The 18992-nt window shown below is 39.5% G+C and overlaps 1 protein-coding gene across 3 annotated transcripts; it reads right to left on the reverse strand.

Moving 5' to 3' along the window:
- Nucleotides 1–3570: 3570 nt before the first annotated feature.
- Nucleotides 3571–17014, reverse strand: LOC124137100. 3 transcript variants are annotated; one of them, XM_048383967.1, is made up of 5 exons: nucleotides 16660–17014; nucleotides 13027–13493; nucleotides 11430–11475; nucleotides 10218–10304; nucleotides 3571–8835 (listed from the first exon to the last, which is right to left on the reverse strand). In XM_048383967.1, exons 2-5 carry the CDS (start codon nucleotides 13477–13479, stop codon nucleotides 5180–5182), a joined length of 4242 nt encoding a protein of 1413 aa, XP_048239924.1. In that variant the 5' UTR covers nucleotides 13480–13493; nucleotides 16660–17014; the 3' UTR covers nucleotides 3571–5179. The 3 variants fall into 3 exon arrangements, with proteins under 3 accessions (XP_048239924.1, XP_048239925.1, XP_048239923.1); XM_048383968.1 differs by lacking the exon at nucleotides 16660–17014 and adding an exon at nucleotides 16363–16649; XM_048383966.1 differs by lacking the exon at nucleotides 16660–17014 and having other exon boundaries at nucleotides 13027–13898.
- Between the last annotated feature and the right edge of the window lie 1978 nt (nucleotides 17015–18992).

An 18992-nucleotide genomic window follows, 5' to 3' on the forward strand; every position in this document is an offset into this window, starting at 1 on the left:
ACAGGTACTGGGGCTACACATTGCTGGGTCAATGTGACCTGCTATTTCTAAGAAAGCCCTTGATTTCCTGGAATTGTCAGTGACTGACTCGCTGTGTATTTAGGTCAGCTCTACTACGTATAGCGCTATGTAAACACACCTTGTTATTCCCCGTTATTCCGCAACTATACAAAGGTCATATCCTTCCAAGCAACAGTGTAAATAATGCCCGCCGCAATGTCATGAACGTGATCTGCAATCGATATTTCAGCATTGTTGCACGCGATCTGCAATTGATACTTCAGAATTATAACGTCAGAAAGCGTCCTGGAACGGAGGTAGAAAGTCGCTGTCAAGAAGTATATGTGTAAACATATGTTAACAGAGTTAAGAGTTACATATGTAGACATTTGCATTTAAATAGTCTGAATTTGTATAACTTAATAACAAATGAATAAAGTGAACTCAATGCAATTGTTTTCCTAAACTCCTGGCATCATCACTCTTTGATAGTGATTCATAAACACACGCTTATGTTATGATCGGAATCATGCAATGGTCTCTGCTAACAGCAGAGATTGCGTCAGATTATGGAAAGAGTTTTGTCGCTTTGTTATGTCGATTTGAACTGTAGTTCAGGTATGTACTGGCGAGGAAATGTTGGAGGAGAGCTCAAAGAGACGCGGGTCGTTGATATTTTTGCGGCCCGACCAAGGGTTATAATAGGATGAGTACGAATCTGTCAGTCGCACCACAACCATGGAATTCTGGAACGGCTCTGCACAGCTACATATAAAGGCGCTGCCTTTAACCCCCAAGTCTACCATGCAACTTGACAACGCTGAAACTAAACAACATTTCTCCGTCAAACACAATTACTGTCGATCAGGCCCAGGGAGATTCGGCTGGGAGGATAGCAAAATAAACATACATAATTATTTGGGAGAGTTACAATGTTAGTCCATATGGATGAATAATCATTAGATTTTTATGTGTAAACTTAAGAACTAGAGATGACCCAATTTTATCAGTTTTGCAACTGACGGCATCATAAAGTAGTAAAAAAACCTGTCTATTTGAGATACACGTCTGTCTTTGTGCTCTTTAGCCTTTTGTAAACTGGACAGTAGTCTAACGTTCAGTCAGTTCAGCTCTTGTTAAAGTGGCGAATCTAATCAGAAACAATGTAACACAGTTACAATTATTGTTAAACAATTAATACACTGTCATATAACATTATACAGTCCAGAATTTTCTTTTGTTCAGTTTTCATGTTTTGAGTGATTGAGTGAGTTGGGTTTAACGCCGTTTTTAACAGTATTCCAGTTATATCACTTCGCATCAGCTTAAGGTGGGAGGAAAGACCGAAGTGATGCAGGTCCCAGATGTTTACCACTTCGGTGAAACCCATGAGCACGGCTATGGTGCTGACAAACCTAGAAACATAATCGCCCAAGGGACGCAACTCTGCACAGCGAATCGCGGCGCTTTAGACGAGTCGGCCACACGTGCCCCCTCACGTTTTGAATCGAGAACGTTTTCAAAATATTTTTAAAAAAGTAGTACCGGGAAGCTCGAGACAGTCGCTTAGTTATTGGCTAATGTCGACTTCCTGTTTGTCATTCCATTCAAAATACGCGAAACCTTGTTCTGACAAGACATGCAATGGGGGTGTTCTCAGATCTTTGTGTGTCGGTAGCGAGCGCCTAGGTCTGATTTTAATGAGATTGGGACTTGACCAGTTATGCGTTCATATGGTCATTAGTTTGTTCACACAACAATTTCAGACGTATTTCACGTATTCATGTATTCACGTATTCAATTGTAAAGCCATATGGGAAGGTTATAGCGTGCAGTTTTATTCGGAGTGGGGCGTCTTTAATAAGGACAAGCAGCAAAAAGCGTTTTGTGTAGTGATCTGTTACTTTTATTCGCATGTATACGCAGGTTTCATATAGTGACCGTTCTTGTAGCCGACTCCAAAAAGTCCTAGGGACTGACCAAACTATCCGTTAGTTTAACCTCGGCTGGCATGGTATGCTTAACAGGACATATACCATTCTGCCCAAGTTTCTCTGTTCCAGTTCAACTTAACAGTTCTGTCTCATTCACCATTCAAGTTCTAGGTGCCAAAGCTGCAAATTTTCCGTTCATTAAAAACAACTACGTACGACAGTACGGCTGCCTGTCTTTAACCCACTGTCCCACTGTAAAGCAATAGCATGTCCCCGTGAGGTCAGATGTGGCTTGTCATACAAGACCTGCATAAATGTTGAGAACAAACCGCTTCAAAGAGTCTAAGTATCAATGGATCTCAACGGTTTTCTTATCCCAAGATGCTTGATGATATAATGTGATCGTCTTTTAACGCTGATAACAGAAACAAATAATCCCAAACATAAGTTGAACTTTACATCTTCAAAATGTGTTCATGTGCTGTTCTTGTTATGAAATAATGGGTTTAAATACTTTGTGGTTTTCGCCCAGAATCAGTGACTGAGGAGGGAATCGGATCCCTTCTTATTTTATCTAAAAATGTTCAGATTCCCCAACTGTTTAGCCGGCGAACTGTCTCAGGTCTTCCAGCTGAGTGAGGTTGGCGAGGCGACTCAGAACATTACTTCAGCGGGTTCTCAAGGCTTTATCATATAAATAATTACAAATATCTAAATAACATTTTCCTCATAATAAAATAGTGAGTGAGTTGGGTTTAACGCCGCTTCTAACAGTATTCCAGTTATATCACGGCGTGTCAGCTTAATGTGGAGGAAAGCCCGAAGTGATGCAGGTCTCAGACGTTTACCACTTCGGTGAAACCCACGAGCACGGGCATGGCGCTGACAAACCTAGAAACATATGGATTCGAAACCACAATCATAAGTTCCTGGCGTGCCAAAGGGAAGCAACTCTGCAAAGCGAATCACGGCGTCTAAGACGACTTGGCATAATAAAATAATCATAAGGCATTACACAGTTCATACTGTGTGATAAAATGCCAAAACTACATCCAAACACTCACATACTTTGTATTTTACAGAAGTGAATAAACTGCTTCCAAGCTCAAGTCTATTTGTATATATAGCCATCAGCAACCAGGACCATCATATTGAATAAAATTAGAAAAATGATTATTGAAGAAATGGATTTCAGTGTAAAGTTATTTTTTAAATATATTGTTTGAGGTCAGTATTATGTAAAAATCTATTTATTCACTTTTGTTTCCACGTCTATGAACAGTTCTCATGGCAGAGACCATATGCTTGCATATGGTTACTGCTCATCAACCGACACATAAAAGTGCACATTGTATTAGTATAATCACTCGTTATAATAAGCAAGGCAGAATGTTTACATACATAAAATGAATGTAAAAAATATTTATTAACATACAGTGTATTGTCATTAACTGAACAGAATTTCACTTAATAGATACCTGTAGGGGTTAAAAACAGCCTCCATTCAATAATATTTGTTTGTTTAGTTTGTTGTTTAGCGCCGCACTCAGCACTATTTCAGCTATATGACGGCGGTCTGTACAGTATCATTATCCAGTGACTGACATCATGAACAAGCAATTGAAATACGATGACATGCATTAACTAAGTCAGCGACCCCGACACCCGATCCTGTTACGCGCCTCTTACGACAAGCACTGTCGCCTGTTACGGCAAGCATGGGTTGATGAAGACCTATTCTACCATGGATCTTCACGGGTTGCACCTATCTACATCACAATCATAACTACAATTCTATCAAAATGGACAGTTGAAGTCAGATTGTGAGATTTAAGAATTTAATATATTTACAAAATATAAATTACTTTTAATGCACGTAAATTATGAACTCTGAACAGATGGAAAAGAAACACACCACTGCATAACTGGATAAGAAAAGATAAGATAATTATTTCTTGATGTTCTATGAAGAGCAGTAAGTGAGAGAGAAAATAAAGTTTTACGCCGCTTTTAGCAATTGTTCAGCAATATCATGGCGATTCCATGAATATACAGAGGCAATATTCTTCAAATCACAAAATATATGCATAGTTAATACAAAACACACATATATTACAGATACAAAGGTGGTAAATTCTAACAGTGTCATTTTAGAACAAATGTAATATAATGATATCGAAACAATTGAGCAAAATGTGGTACTGTTGTACATATGGGAACTTATTTTAAAATGTATATGATAATAGATTTTGGAAATTGTTTTTAGATAACTGATAAATCAAAGACCTCGATGCTTTTACTGTGCTTACCAAGGATAACTTCATTGAATTTATTATGGTTGATATGTAGATTATTAATAGCGCAATATTGTGATAAATAGTTTACCGGTAAATCATTTATAGTTTATTGGTTGAATCTGATAACAAGAGACCATCAGTAAGTAATAAATAGCAAATTTTAATGTTGTCTTGTTTAAGTTCCATTACTTTTGACTTCAAATGTATGTATGTATGTATGTATGTATGTATGTATGTATGTATGTATGTATGTATGTATGTATGTATGTATGTATGTCTCAATCGCTATCTGAATCAGCAAATGCATTTATTACGAAATGGTATAACATAATATATATACAAAAACAGTATTTCTCTTGCTGAAATGTTGAGACATTTCTTTGTTTCCTCAGCAAATTTCGATGCTGTTCACATGATCCCATTATTGAAACTGGACCACAACATAGATATATAAGAGAAGAACTCATTTGTCAATTGCTCACTTTTACAAAATTTGTATATGTAAATTTATCACGCAATGAAATACAGGAAAAGTAACATGTAAGTTATGGACTCCTCTACTCTGAATGTACTGATTATAAGTGTACTATAGGCCTGTGGCCTACTCAGAACAGAAATGAAAAAATGTGACATAATGACAACACTACAATTAATGGATAGGGCTGCTATGAACTTCAATGTCTACAATGTCAGATAAGGGTCAATACATTTTCAACTGATCCTTTCGGAAACTTAATTTATTTGGTGACCCAAACATGGTTTAATCTAAAACTTACAGCCCGTATCTGACGATGTCAGTTGTTTCTCTATTGGTCCTTTCAGTGACATGGTCTGTTTATGTCTGGCAATTAAAGCCAACCAAATATAAATCCATAGACACTATGAAAAAGGAAACTTGTTGACATCGTACTATTGCCTGAAGACGAACAGTTTGCTAAAGTTGGTTGCTCAGCATGTGGGTTGTAACATTTCCAGTATGCTTTGATTGCCATTACTTTGCGCATACTCAATAGGTGATTGTCCGTGGCTATTCTGAGCATGAGCATCAAATCCACGACTAAGGAGTTCACCTACAATTTTGAGATTGTCATCTTTTGATATACATGCAAAGTGGAGACATGTTGACATGTCCCCACTTCTCAAATTTAGATCTGCTCCTTTGCTCAACATCCAATCAAACAGTGCTTTATGACCATTCTTGCAAGCTATCATGACTGGAGTCTGGCCAAGATCATCTCTCAGATTGATGTCGACTCCTGACTGGAGTAGAAATCCTGCCATGGAACAATGTCCTCCTAATTGTGCAACAACATGTAAACAAGAACTTCCATCTGCTGTTTTCTCATTCACATCAGCACCTCGCTCCGTCAAGAGATTGACAATGTGCGTTAGATATTTGTGATTGCTGGCAGCTACCATAAGGGGTGTTTTTCCTAGTTTGTCCTTACTGTCTGGGGATAGACCAAGGTCCAGTAGCATTGATGCAGCATGTATGTTGCCGCTCAATGCAGCATCGTGAAGACACGACGAGCCTGTATTATCTAGGGCGTTGATATCAGCCCCATATGAAACAAGAAGATAAATCACTTTAGGAGAATCAGCTTGAGTAGCATAAAAGAGAGGTGTTCTTCCACTATCATCTTCATCATTTACTCCAAAGCACGCCAGGGCCAGAAGTCTTTCGACAACATTCTCGTTGCCGCCTTTACAGGCAATATGCAGGTATGTTTGATTCAAGTCATTTCTATCATAAGTATCAACATCCAGTTTTAAAAGATACTCAACAATGTGGAGGTGTCCTTTGAGACAAGCATTTCTTAGAGGTGTTGCGCCATTTGTTGCTTTTCTATTAATATCCAGATCTGTGCTGTGTTGGAGTAAGTATTCCAATATGTCCAGATGTCCAGATAGGCAGGACGCATGGATACACGTGCGGCCCATATTGTCACTGCAATTTATGTTTGCCCCCTTCTCAAAAAGAAACTTGACAGTTTCCACGTTTCGTTTACATGCTGCAATCAAAGGAGTCCATTTATTTCTGGTCAAACAGTTTATATCCTGTCCAGTCGCCAAGCATTTCTCAATCAGGGGAATGTTGCCTGCACTCGCAGCAAAATAAATGCACGTAGAATCACCTTTGTCCTTCAGTGATATCTTTGCTCCATGATTTAGTAAGACATCTGCTGTGTCTCTAAAGCCATTGATCAAAGCTAACATTAGGGGTGTTCTATCATAATCAGACAATGGGTCAACCTCCAACCCCATACTTAACAACCATTCGACAACACGAGTGTGTCCCTGCATAGCTGCTACATGGAGACAAGTTAGCTTATTATCATCTGCAACGTCTCGTTTAGCTCCTTGACTGACAAGCTCCATTGCAGATTCAAGACTTCCATTTCTACAGGCAAAGATGATTGCAGTTCTTCCTCGTCCACCTCCTGCCTCAATGTTCATTCTCCCGTTTTTCAACAAAATCTTTACAATATCTATCTCGTTCTTAACACATGCCAAATGTAAACTGTTGTCCTTGTTTGCAAATGTTGACAGATCTGGTTCTGGTGTAGCTCCGCTCTCTAGCAGGAAAGTAACAGCATCGGCTTGTCCATAGTAGGATGCATACATTAAAGGTGTTCTTTCATGTTCACCATGACTGTTCAAGTCCATCTTTAGTGAACAGAATATTTCAATGGTATCCTTGAACCCTCCTCTTGCTGCTAGATGGAGGCAATTGTCCCCTTCTTGGTCTTGCAATGATGGATCAGCTCCCTTTTCAAGCAGCACTTGAACCAGCTTTATATGACCCCTGTAAGTTGCATACATAAGTGCAGTCATAGAGTTTCCCCCACGTATGTCAACCTCTGTTCCAAGCTTTATCAGTTCCATCACGATCTCAGTATGACCATTTGCTGCAGCAATATGGATACATTTATCTCGGCTATTGCCATGCATGCGGGGTGTTTCTTTCTCATGTGTTTTTTTAAGTTCTAATTGACTAAACGTATTTGAGAGACTCCAGTCATATTGCTTTCTTTCTGCCTGATAGTCAGCAATATCTCCAACACAAATTCCTTTTATTTCGTCAAGACATGGGTCAGGATACTGCATCAAAAATTTGAATGAATCTATTGTTCCACTCATGCAACATCCAACATATCCCTCCAGTAGTTCTTGAGTGCTGAATTTTGTAGATTTGAGGGCTCGTTTACAAACAGAATTAACACCTGAGAATGTTGTCCAAAAAAGAAATCCTAAGCCATGATCAGTATCTTTGCCATGTAGGACATCTTCTAGATCTTTGTCAAGTTGTTGAAACAGTTGATTAGCAATGTTTTCCAAGAGGAGTGATGGATGTGAGAGTGGCGGTGCAAGGTTAACAGAAACCAGTTCATGTACAAGGCGCGCAATAAGTACACGCATGCCAGACACGTCAAGGTAAATATTGAAGTCATAGTTGGTGCCACCACTAGGCTTAGAACTGGATCCATGCATGTCAACTTTCACCCTTTCCAATATGAACTGAATGCTACAATGTCTCACCACAAACACAGGGTTGTGATATCCCACCACATAGGCAACTGCATCGTTAATAGTCGGATGATCGAACTTGGTGATGTCCCCACCAGAAAGAAGCATTCCAATTTGACTTCGGGCAGCAATGTTCACTTTCACCGGCAGAGAATCTGAATAGGTAAGATGAGGAAGAGTTGTGCAAACCTTTTTCAGCATTTCCTGAAGTATGGCATGTCCACTTGCTTGGCTGTCCACAAGATCAATAAGGTTCAGACTTCCATCATTCAGCATCATGAGAAGGAACACAGCTGTTGTGCTGGTTTCTTCACAAATCTCTGTAAGCACCTGGACAAGATATGCCAATGGTTGCTGAAAAAACTGTATTGCTGATATTTTGGTCCAACGATTTTTCCCGTAGAGCTCACAAATATGTGGAAAACCTAAGAGGTTGTATTCTAAATTTGAGATTGCTCTGATGTCTTCATCTTTAAGAAATAGACTGGACAGTTCTAAATGTTTTCTCAGTATCCTTTCTTTCTCTTCTGCGTCAAGTTTGGTAAGAGACATTAACCTAGCTACTGTACTTGGCCTGAACAATGAGCTTTGATATTTCCTGATTTTTGGTTCAACTTCATTAAAGATGTTAGTTCTACTATTGAAAACAATTTTCAAAAGCCTTTCGTGCTGTTTGTTCTCTAAATGTTCGTCTTTTCCCGCCCTTTTAGGGGAGTTTTCTCTGTTTCTCTGATATTTAAAATGAGATTCAAGATCATTAAAGAGCTTTCTACAAAGGACAAACTCAGCTGTTGTTGGAGAGAAATGGCCAAAAAGATCATCAAATATCAGCAAGGTATGCCTTTTCAGACTTATGTCTTTAAAATCAAAATCTGAAAGACTTTCAATAAATCTGATATCATACTCTTTCAATCTGTACTTCTCCATCAACATGAGTGACATCACTGTCTTTCCTGATCCCGGAGACCCACAGATGGTCACAACACCCTCAGAAGACAATGTCGAAGAAACATAGTTGTAACCTTTCGTCTGCACAAAAGTCTGCTTGGCATTTGCCATTTTCTCTCTGACAATTTCTGTAATACAAAAAAACACTGATACAGTCTAGCCATATATTGTTTGTAATTGTAATATAAAGTGGGCGGCAAAAGAAAGTATAGGTCGAGTTCCATGATCGATAAAAAATAACAAGAAGAGGTTTTGTTGTGAATGTTCCCTGCTGTTGGTTTTGTAAGAATGGAAGCACAACTGGCTGCAACACTTGGTCTCTGTACTACACAGCGTTCAGGTTTCCCTGCATATTCACCAAATCAGTCTTCTGATCTCCACAAATACCGCCCCACACCATGACACATCCCCGCCAAATGGATGGACCTCTCGAATACACGCCGGAGCCAAACGTTCCCCTCTGCGTCGATAAACTCGTTCTCTGCCGTCATTTCGAAACAAGTTAAACCGACTTTCATCAGTAAGCAGCACTCGACGCCAATTTCTCACTTGCCAGCGTCGAACCTGCCTCGCCCATCGCAGTCTCAGGCGTCGATGTTGAGCAGTCACTACCATACCTCGGAAAGGACGATACGCTCGGATTCCAGCAGCACGAAGTCGTCGTAGTACTGTACGTTGGCTAATGGGATGTCCCAACGCTGTTGCTGCCGTCGCCGTCGCCGTCGCCGTTACGAATCTGTTTCGCAGGTGAATGAGCCGTATCTGACCCTCTTCCAGTGGTGTTGTCACTCGGGGTCGTCCGGTTCTAGGCCTGTCCAGTGTCCAACCTCTCTGCCTGTTCCGTTGAATCAGCTACTGTCAATGGTGTACAACCAAACCTTCTGGCAATTTGGACCTGTGTTGCCCCCATTTCGGCCATACCGATGGCTCCCTCTCTCTCTGCTCCTGTGACAGTCGTGGCATTTCTTTTGTGTGCTTTCATCACTTGTGGTTATACCCTGCAGACGAAACCTGTTTCATCATTTTTTTGTCACCGCACGAGCGCCGTCAAAGGGGGCGCGTTCGGGTGAGTTGTTTTTTGGTACCTGTTCCTGGGCAGTCATATTCCCAGTACCCACTTTCCACTAGTTATCGCTGTTTTTAGGGAAATTACAAATTGTCAAACTATCCTTTCTTTTGCCGCTTTGTTTAGTAAGTGTAATTTAATCGATGTCTCATACATGTGACAAGTGTAACCTCACTTGCTGAACTAATTTGCAACAATATATGATTTATTGAGAGCATTCTTCCAACTTTCAATATTACCGTCCGGTTGCTAGTAATTGTTTAGTTGTCAAGTATTACTGCTTCATAATATTTACAGTTATTTACGTATGTTTTTATTTCGCTATATTGATAGATAGGAATAACAAAATTACTTTAAATACAAAATTGTTTGAGGACTGGACAATAGGATTCCTCAATTATATTTCTAAATCACATAAATATCAGAATCAATTGTGGTAAATACCTGGAATCCCGAATTTTCTTTTGGCAGCTGGCATTTGAAGAACATTAGATACCTGCATTTCCTTGACAAGAGTAATCGATCTCGGGGCTGCAAAAATGTACAAAGTGAAAACATTATGAATGTTTGCTTGTAAATTAGTATAATAGCTATTATATCAGATCAGATGGAAGTGGGATCAAAAGGACTCAAAATCACAAACGCTGCCTCCTTTTCTGACATTATTTAACAATTTGAGATGGCACAAATAATCATTTCGAGCTGCAAAATAACTTTCATTTGGAAAACAATAATTCCGTAAAGGTTTCAAAACAAGCATAACTTTTCTCATCAAACCCTTAACATATGTTCATTGCCAATGTATTAATGAATGTATTCTGAGACAAAAAGTATCAATAGGTTACTTTTGACCAAATAGAGCCGAGAAATCATTTGTTGTGGTCACGAAAAAAATAATGAATTGCAGTAAACAGAAAATGAATGGACCATCGTTGTATCTATAATTGGTGGAAGGATTGATACTTCAAGACTGATATTATATCGTTGTGATGGCAACATAAATCTAACAAATATGTTAATAGTTTCCACAGTTGGCGGTAAGGTGGATATAGAATCTAACAGATGGTGAAGGAACATCTGTTTGTACAACAAAACATATCAATTTACTTAATATACCCATTCACTTTGTGTTAGGTTGCTCTTTTCTGATATATGACACTTTGTTTAAATGTATATTGATCTTTTTTCACGGCAGACATGTATCTTTCATGCAATATCATATTTCGGTTACAACCACAATCGTTTGATAATTATCTGTTATACTGCTATTTGATAGATAGTGATCGTCATATAAATTAATTTTCAATGCTTTAGTGAGGACTGTTTTGATTGTATGCATCGTCTACTAGGGTATAAGAGAAAGCTAATATCTTGGAACGTCTTAGAATTGCAGTGATGTTGTGTATCAGGTAAACGCGTGTCATTTTTGGTATACAAATTCGTTTCCTCAGACATCAGGTACTCATATGCAATGGTGTAAATGGTTTGTATGAACTGGAAGAAAACAAACACTGCTAACTAGTAATAAAGCCTTACTGTTAGCACATCTAAATATGTGAGGAGTGACTCTATATAATACTAAGCCTGCCAGTTTGTTATAGTTACCATCTACTGATTCATCAATTGTTAATAACAGCATCTAAGTAGCAGACTTACGCCTCCGAAAGATATCCATATCTGCGCCAGTATGCAAAACGTCTTCCTGTAACAACAAATATAGACAAACTGATATGCATTTGTCTATGCCCTCGGCTGAGAAAATAAAAACACACACTGACAAAAAAAATTATAATTTCCTTAAGACAACTTTTCTTAGTATGCTTACTTTTTGACACACAATTTCGCAATTAGGTTAGTCTGTATAAACCATGGTGTCATTATTTAGTCTCAGTGCAGATATATTAATGATGGACTCAATATTTTAGTTAATTTAAACAGCTGACAATGAAGACAGTACATAGATGTATTCAATTAAAGCACCGACATTTGAAAAAAAAGCAAGCGGGGTTGTAATGACACAATGTGGAGTTATCTAATGATAAACGCCATTGCCATGACACGATGTGGCGTTTTCTGTGAGGAAGCAGTTATTGTAATGGACATGATATGACGTTTTCTATGAGGAAGCAGTTATTGTAATGGGCATGATATGACGATTTCTGTGGGAAAGCAGTTATTGTGATGAACATGATATGACTTTTTCTGTGGGAAAGCAGTTATTGTAATGGGCATGATATGACTTTTTCTGTGGGAAAGCAGTTATTGTAATTAACATGATATGACTTTTTCTATGAGGAAGCAGTTATTGTGATGAACATGATATGACTTTTTCTGTGGGAAAGCAGTTATTGTGATGAACATGATATGACTTTTTCTGTGGGAAAGCAGTTATTGTAATGGGCATGATATGACGATTTCTGTGGGAAAGCAGTTATTGTAATTAACATGATATGACTTTTTCTGTGGGAAAGCAGTTATTGTGATGAACATGATATGACGTTTTCTGTGGGAAAGCAGTTATTGTGATTAACATGATATGAATTTTTCTGTGGGAAAGCAGTTATTGTGATGAACCTGATATGACCTTTTCTGTGAGGAAGCAGTTATTGTAATGGACATGATATGACTTTTTCTGTGGGAAAGCAGTTATTCTGATGAACATGATATGACTTTTCTATGAGGAAGCAGTTATTGTGATGAACATGATATGACTTTTTCTGTGGGAAAGCAGTTATTGTGATGAACATGATATGACTTTTTCTGTGGGAAAGCAGTTATTGTGATGAACATGATATGACGTTTTCTGTGGGAAAGCAGTTATTGTGATTAACATGATATGAATTTTTTTGTGGGAAAGCAGTTATTGTGATGAACCTGATATGACCTTTTCTGTGAGGAAGCAGTTATTGTAATGGACATGATATGACTTTTTCTGTGGGAAAGCAGTTATTGTGATGAACATGATATGACTTTTCTGTGGGAAAGCAGTTATTGTAATGAATATGATATGACTTTTTCTATGAGGAAGCAGTTGTAATGAGCATGATATGTCGTTTTCTGTGGGTGATAATATGCGGTTATATGTAAAGTAGTTATAATAAGTATATACTAATAATTGTATGGCGTTATCAATGGGGAAGAAGTTATTATGCCACAAACAGCAATTTGATCTTTAATGTTTTTAGACTGTTTCTGGACTACTTTAAACAGTTATCATGGTTTCAAATATAGACAGTGTATTTATAGTACTTACACGTGGAGAGACTGCCATGTTGCCAGCAGTGTGAGGAACCAAACTGGTGGCGGTGCTGTCATCATCTACAAAACGCGCATGAAACTGCGTGTCTGCGTCTACATATGCACCAGCTGCTCGTATTAAGGGAGTGTCTACGGTTGTATATGGCTGTCTATTTCTGGGGCTGTTCATATCTTTGTTTTCTAGTCTGCTTCGCCCCATGCCTACTCCGGGGCTGTCCACTTGCGTGTTTTCTTGATCGCTTGTCCAAGTGCCTACTCTGGGGTTGACTTTTGCTCGCCCCCTACCAAAGCGTCTCCATCCTTCTCTCTCTCCTTTGTTAGATTCGTCGTTTGTGTCGCGTCTCCCTCTACCCCTTCCTCTACCTCTACCTCTCCCAGTGCTGTCACCCACACTACCATCATCAGCAACTGCTGCAGTTCCGTCATTGTCTGTGACTCTGTGATCCATGTTAATGAAGAGGTCTGAAACATGCAAACATTCCATCAACTGAAAATGAAAGCAAAATTCAGTTTATCCTTGTATGCACGTCAATGTGAGCTTCTTTGATATTTTTTTTTTACCTTTTTATAGAATACATAACTATGATCCTCGTTCAGCATACTTGTGTTGGTAAGATTCACCAAAGTCGAAATGACTTGCGCTCACTTTGTTTTCAAAACGAAACTGACACGTCGCTTTATGACTGAAAAACTATTCTTTGCAATATTCTTACAGTTTTTACAACGTTATCTTAATAATTAACTCAATCTCAATAAAATTAGATCTAAGTTCTCGCTACCGCTAAACAAAGATCTGAGGACATCCCATTACGGGTCACGTCAGAACGCCCTTTCGCGAACTTTGACCGACCACTGAAATGAGGAGTTGATTTCTCAAGCTTGGTACCTCTCTCACAATTAGGCAAATGAAGCTCCGTAAAACAGGGGCAGTAACTCTGTCAAAATTAGTCGAAATGAAACGGGACTGCGATATGCGTATCATCAACATGCCGACATCTTGTGTGTAGAGTGTCAGGGATATTCTCTAAAAGCTGGAGGAGGAGTTGATTTCACAAGCTTAGTACCTCTCTCACAATTAGGCAAATGAAGCTCCGTAAAACAGGGGCAGTAACTCTGTCAAAATTAGTCGAAATGAAACGGGACTGCGATATGCGTATCATCAACATGCCGACATCTTGTGTGTAGAGTATCAGGGATATTCTCTGGAAACTGTAGGAGAAGTTGATTTCTCAAGCTTAGTACCTCTCTCACAATTAGGCAAATGAAGCTCCGTAAAACAGGGGCAGTAACTCTGTCAAAATTAGTCGAAATGAAACGGGACTGCGATATGCGTATCATCAACATGCCGACATCTTGTGTGTAGAGTATCAGGAATATTCTCTGGAAACTGTAGGAGAAGTTGATTTCACAAGCTTAGTACCTCTCTCACAATTAGGCAAATGAAGCTCCGTAAAACAGGGGCAGTAACTCTGTCAAAATTAGTCGAAATGAAACTGGACTGCGATATGCGTATCATCAACATGTCGACATCTTGTGCGTAGAGTGTCAGGGATATTCTCTAAAAGCTGGATGAGGAGTTGATTTCACAAGCTTAGTACCTCTCTCACAATTAGGCAAATGAAGCTCCGTAAAACAGGGGCAGTAACTCTGTCAAAATTAGTCGAAATGAAACGGGACTGCGATATGCGTATCATCAACATGCCGACATCTTGTGTGTAGAGTATCAGGGATATTCCCTGGAAACTGTAGGAGAAGTTGATTTCACAAGCTTAGTACCTCTCTCACAATTAGGCAAATGAAGCTCCGTAAAACAGGGGCAGTAACTCTGTCAAAATTAGTCGAAATGAAACGGGACTGCGATATGCGTATCATCAACATGCCGACATCTTGTGTGTAGAGTGTCAGGGATATTCTCTAAAAGCTGGAGGAGGAGTTGATTTCACAAGCTTAGTACCTCTCTCATAATTAGGCAAATGAAGCTCCGTAAAGCAGGGGCAGTAACTCTGTCAAAATTAGTCGAAATGAAACTGGACTGCGATATGCGTATCATCAACATGCCGACATCTTGTGTGTAGAGTGTCAGGGATATTCTCTAAAAGCTGGATGAGGAGTTGATTTCACAAGCTTAGTACCTCTCTCACAATTAGGCAAATGAAGCTCCGTAAAACAGGGGCAGTAACTCTGTCAAAATTAGTCGAAATGAAACTTGACTGCGATATGCGTATCATCAACATGTCGACATCTTGTGTGTAGAGTGTCAGGGATATTCTCTAAAAGCTGGATGAGGAGTTGATTTCTCAAGCTTAGTACCTCTCTCACAATTAGGCAAATGAAGCTCCGTAAAACAGGGGCAGTAACTCTGTCAAAATTAGTCGAAATGAAACGGGACTGCGATATGCGTATCATCAACATGCCGACATCTTGTGTGTAGAGTGTCAGGAATATTCTCTAAAAGCTTGAGGAGGAGTTGATTTCACAAGCTTAGTACCTCTCTCATAATTAGGCAAATGAAGCTCCGTAAAACAGGGACAGTAACTCTGTCAAAATTAGTCGAAATGAAACGGGACTGCGATATGCGTATCATCAACATGTCGACATCTTGTGTATAGAGTGTCAGGGATATTCTCTAAAAGCTGGATGAGGAGTTGATTTCTCAAGCTTAGTACCTCTCTCACAATTAGGCATATGAAGCTCCGTAAAACAGGGGCAGTAACTCTGTCAAAATTAGTCGAAATGAAACGGGACTGCGATATGCGTATCATCAACATGTCGACATCTTGTGTGTAGAGTGTCAGGGATATTCTCCGGAAACTGTAGGAGGAGTTGATTTCACAAGCTTAGTACCTCTCTCACAATTAGGCAAATGAAGCTCCGTAAAACAGGGGCAGTAACTCTGTCAAAATTAGTCGAAATGAAACGGGACTGCGATATGCGTATCATCAACATGAGGGATATTCTCTGGGAACTGTAGGAGGGGTTGATTTCACGTGCTTAGTGCCCTCTGTGGGACGGACAGACAGACGGACGGACAGACAGACAGACAGACGGACGGACTGCGCCACGACATAATCCCCCTTCGGCCATTCTGGCCCGGCGGGGGATAAAAACGCATTCCGACTGTCACTTTCATGATCTGGTTAGCGACGCTTTGATTAGTCGGATACAAGGTCGTTCTGACGTGACACGTAATGGGATGTCATCAGATCTTTGTTTAGCGAAAGCGAGAACTTACATCTGATTTTCATGAGATTGTAATTAACCTGGTCACAGTGCCACCTAGACGACACACAAATTAAGGGAAATATGAATATAACAGTGATTTGAGCCTTACCTTTATGAAATGTGTCGCTATCTCTATATCAATAATGCACCTATGTTCATGTTCAGGGTCCGAGCGTATTCAGTCGTAGAAATCTATTGTACACCTGAATAATGCATCGTGCCAACCGTCGGTTGTAGCAGCCACGTCTACACAACACTTGCGAAACGAATCAATAATAGTATCATCACAAGTAGTCGAATGCTAGTTACATTTGAAAGGGTATCACATATGAGCCCGGCGCAGCAGATAACAACAGGGTTGGCGCTTGTGCTTGTTTAAGAGATACAAAATACAAAGTACACTCACCAGATCGGTAGTATTCTTACTGCATGGGAGTCAGACGTCAGGAGCTGTCTGTTCACTCTGTCTACAGCCTCTCCATACTGTGTAATACCATGACGTCACCTGCCCCTTTATGTAATCGATACAAGAATAGCGAACGATTGAAATTATTCACTGTCAGCAATTCTCATTTCAGTTAGCCGTTCAAGGATATCGATAATCTCTGACCTACATTTAGATACGCATATCATACATGATCCGTGTGAATATAAAATAGTATGATAGTGTCGTTTCTCTCTTTGTGAAAGTTAAAGTGTACTCATACCTGTCAGTTGATTGTTTGTTTGTTTGTTTGTTTGCAGTTTAACGTCGCGCTCAGCAATATTTCAGATATATGACGACTGTGTGCAAATAATCAAGTCTGGACCAGACAATCCAGTGATTGATATCATGAGCATCGATCTACGTTATAGGGATACGATGGCATGCATCAAGGAAATCGGCGAACCTGACCACCGGATCCCGTTAGTCGCCTCTGACGGCAAGCATGGGTTGCTGAAGACCTATTCTCGGATCCTCATGGGTAAACTGTCATTTGAATCACAGTATTAAGAGCGATGGCATCAGTACTATGCCTATGGCCTATCATTACGATTAGATTCATAATGTGTCGGGGAATGCCAATTTTCATTTCAAAACAACCACAATATATTCTACGCCCTCCATGGACATGATGCCGCTGCGGTATTTCGTTTCTATCACGAGTATCATGGTATACTGGTGAATGATAGCCCAAAATGATGCAGGTCGTTGATGTTTACCCCTTTAATTTGTTGTAACCGACGAGTGGATGTATAGTGGTGATAAACCAAGAATCGGTGGTATGGAGGTACGGCACGAGTGGTCCAGTCGTAAAAAGATGCCGCAATTCGCTGAGTCCCATGGGCACGTCAGAAACCTGTGATCGTGGATGTGTATGTTTCTATGTTTGTCAGTACGATGCATTCCCGTGCTCGTGGGTTTCACCAAAGTGACAAACTTCTGGGACTTGCATAATTTCGGGCTTTCATCCCACATTAAGCTGCTGGTCGTGAAATAACCTGAATAGTTTTGAAAACGGCCTTAAACGTACTCACACACTCGAACCCATGGATTCTGGCACGATGAAGGGATGCAACACTTGCAACACTGCATGCATGAGAACTGTTATGTATAGTTCTGGTTGCAGAGGAGATTTTATTTTAGCACAATGGACTAAAAAAGAAGACGACTCTGGTACCATGATTGGAAATATATATCTTTTAAGCGTCTTCTAATGCAGATAAAAACATGTTCTTATCACCAGCATCTTGGAATAACCACACATACGCAAAACCGCTATTAAATAACATTTGCCTCACATACGATGCCCAACTGACTTTTCCATTCTCTTCTAATACTTTAAACATAACATAACTTTGGAAGGGGTAACAGACTGTTTGTATAAACAAATTCCTCTCTCGACTCTCTTAGCTGACTACCGTGTTTGGATTTCACTTTCAGGAACGTCTGTGTCCTTTCACATGTAATGCATTCTGTCTTGAGTTTGTTTCACACACCTGATATGAATCTTGTAAAATGTTCTGTCAAACATAGTTATTGATTAGTTACTAGACATTGGCTCATCTAAGAAATAGAGTCGATCATATTATCCTCGTTTGTCTGTGACTATACTGAATCAGCTATCATACATTTATAAATATGAATTACAGAGAAGATGATTAGTTAGGAACGTTAAATAGTGACTTGTCACGAATGGTCATAAATTGGAAAGGAAGGGAGATAACAATCTTTTGAATGAGAACTATGTACATATTCCTATATTCGTATTATATTAGTATTTGGATATGGAATCAGGTATAATCTTTGGTGCGTTTGTCAGAGTGATTCAGTATTGTTTTACGCCGCTTTTAGCAATATTCCAGCAATATCACGGAAATCAGAAATGGGCTTCACACATTGTACCCATGTCGGGAATCAAACCCGGGTCTCCGGCGTGACGAGCGAATGCTTTAACCACTAGGCTACCCGACCGCCCCGGTGCGTTTGTAATTACGTTTTGATCCCGAATCATATCATGTCATGTCATGTCCTATCGTATCTTATCCAACCTATCACGCCAGGCCAGGCCAGGCCATTCATCATGATGATTACATCCCACTTCTACCTAGTTGCCATTAATACAAGTGTCCTGTTTATTGGATATCAGGACACTTTTAAAAAAAAGGAACTTGATAACTGTCCTAAAACTGTTATCAGTACTTGTTTCGAATTCCTTCATGAAAATTGGAACAGTGATTAAATGTCTCCTTACGTCT

Source organism: Haliotis rufescens, unplaced genomic scaffold (genome assembly GCF_023055435.1).
Source record: "Haliotis rufescens isolate VD_foot unplaced genomic scaffold, xgHalRufe1.0.p SCAF_5, whole genome shotgun sequence".
NCBI classification, from domain to species: domain Eukaryota; kingdom Metazoa; phylum Mollusca; class Gastropoda; order Lepetellida; family Haliotidae; genus Haliotis; species Haliotis rufescens.

Coding starts and splice junctions, on each gene's coding strand:
- LOC124137100 (XM_048383966.1), bottom strand. CDS start 13,515: ATGGAATGTTTGCATGTTTCAGACCTCTTCATTAACATGGATCACAGA. Junction 11,476..13,026: donor ACATGGCAGTCTCTCCACGT/GTAAGTACTATA, acceptor TTGTTGTTACAG/GAAGACGTTTTGCATACTGG. Junction 10,305..11,429: donor TATGGATATCTTTCGGAGGC/GTAAGTCTGCTA, acceptor ACATTTTTGCAG/CCCCGAGATCGATTACTCTT.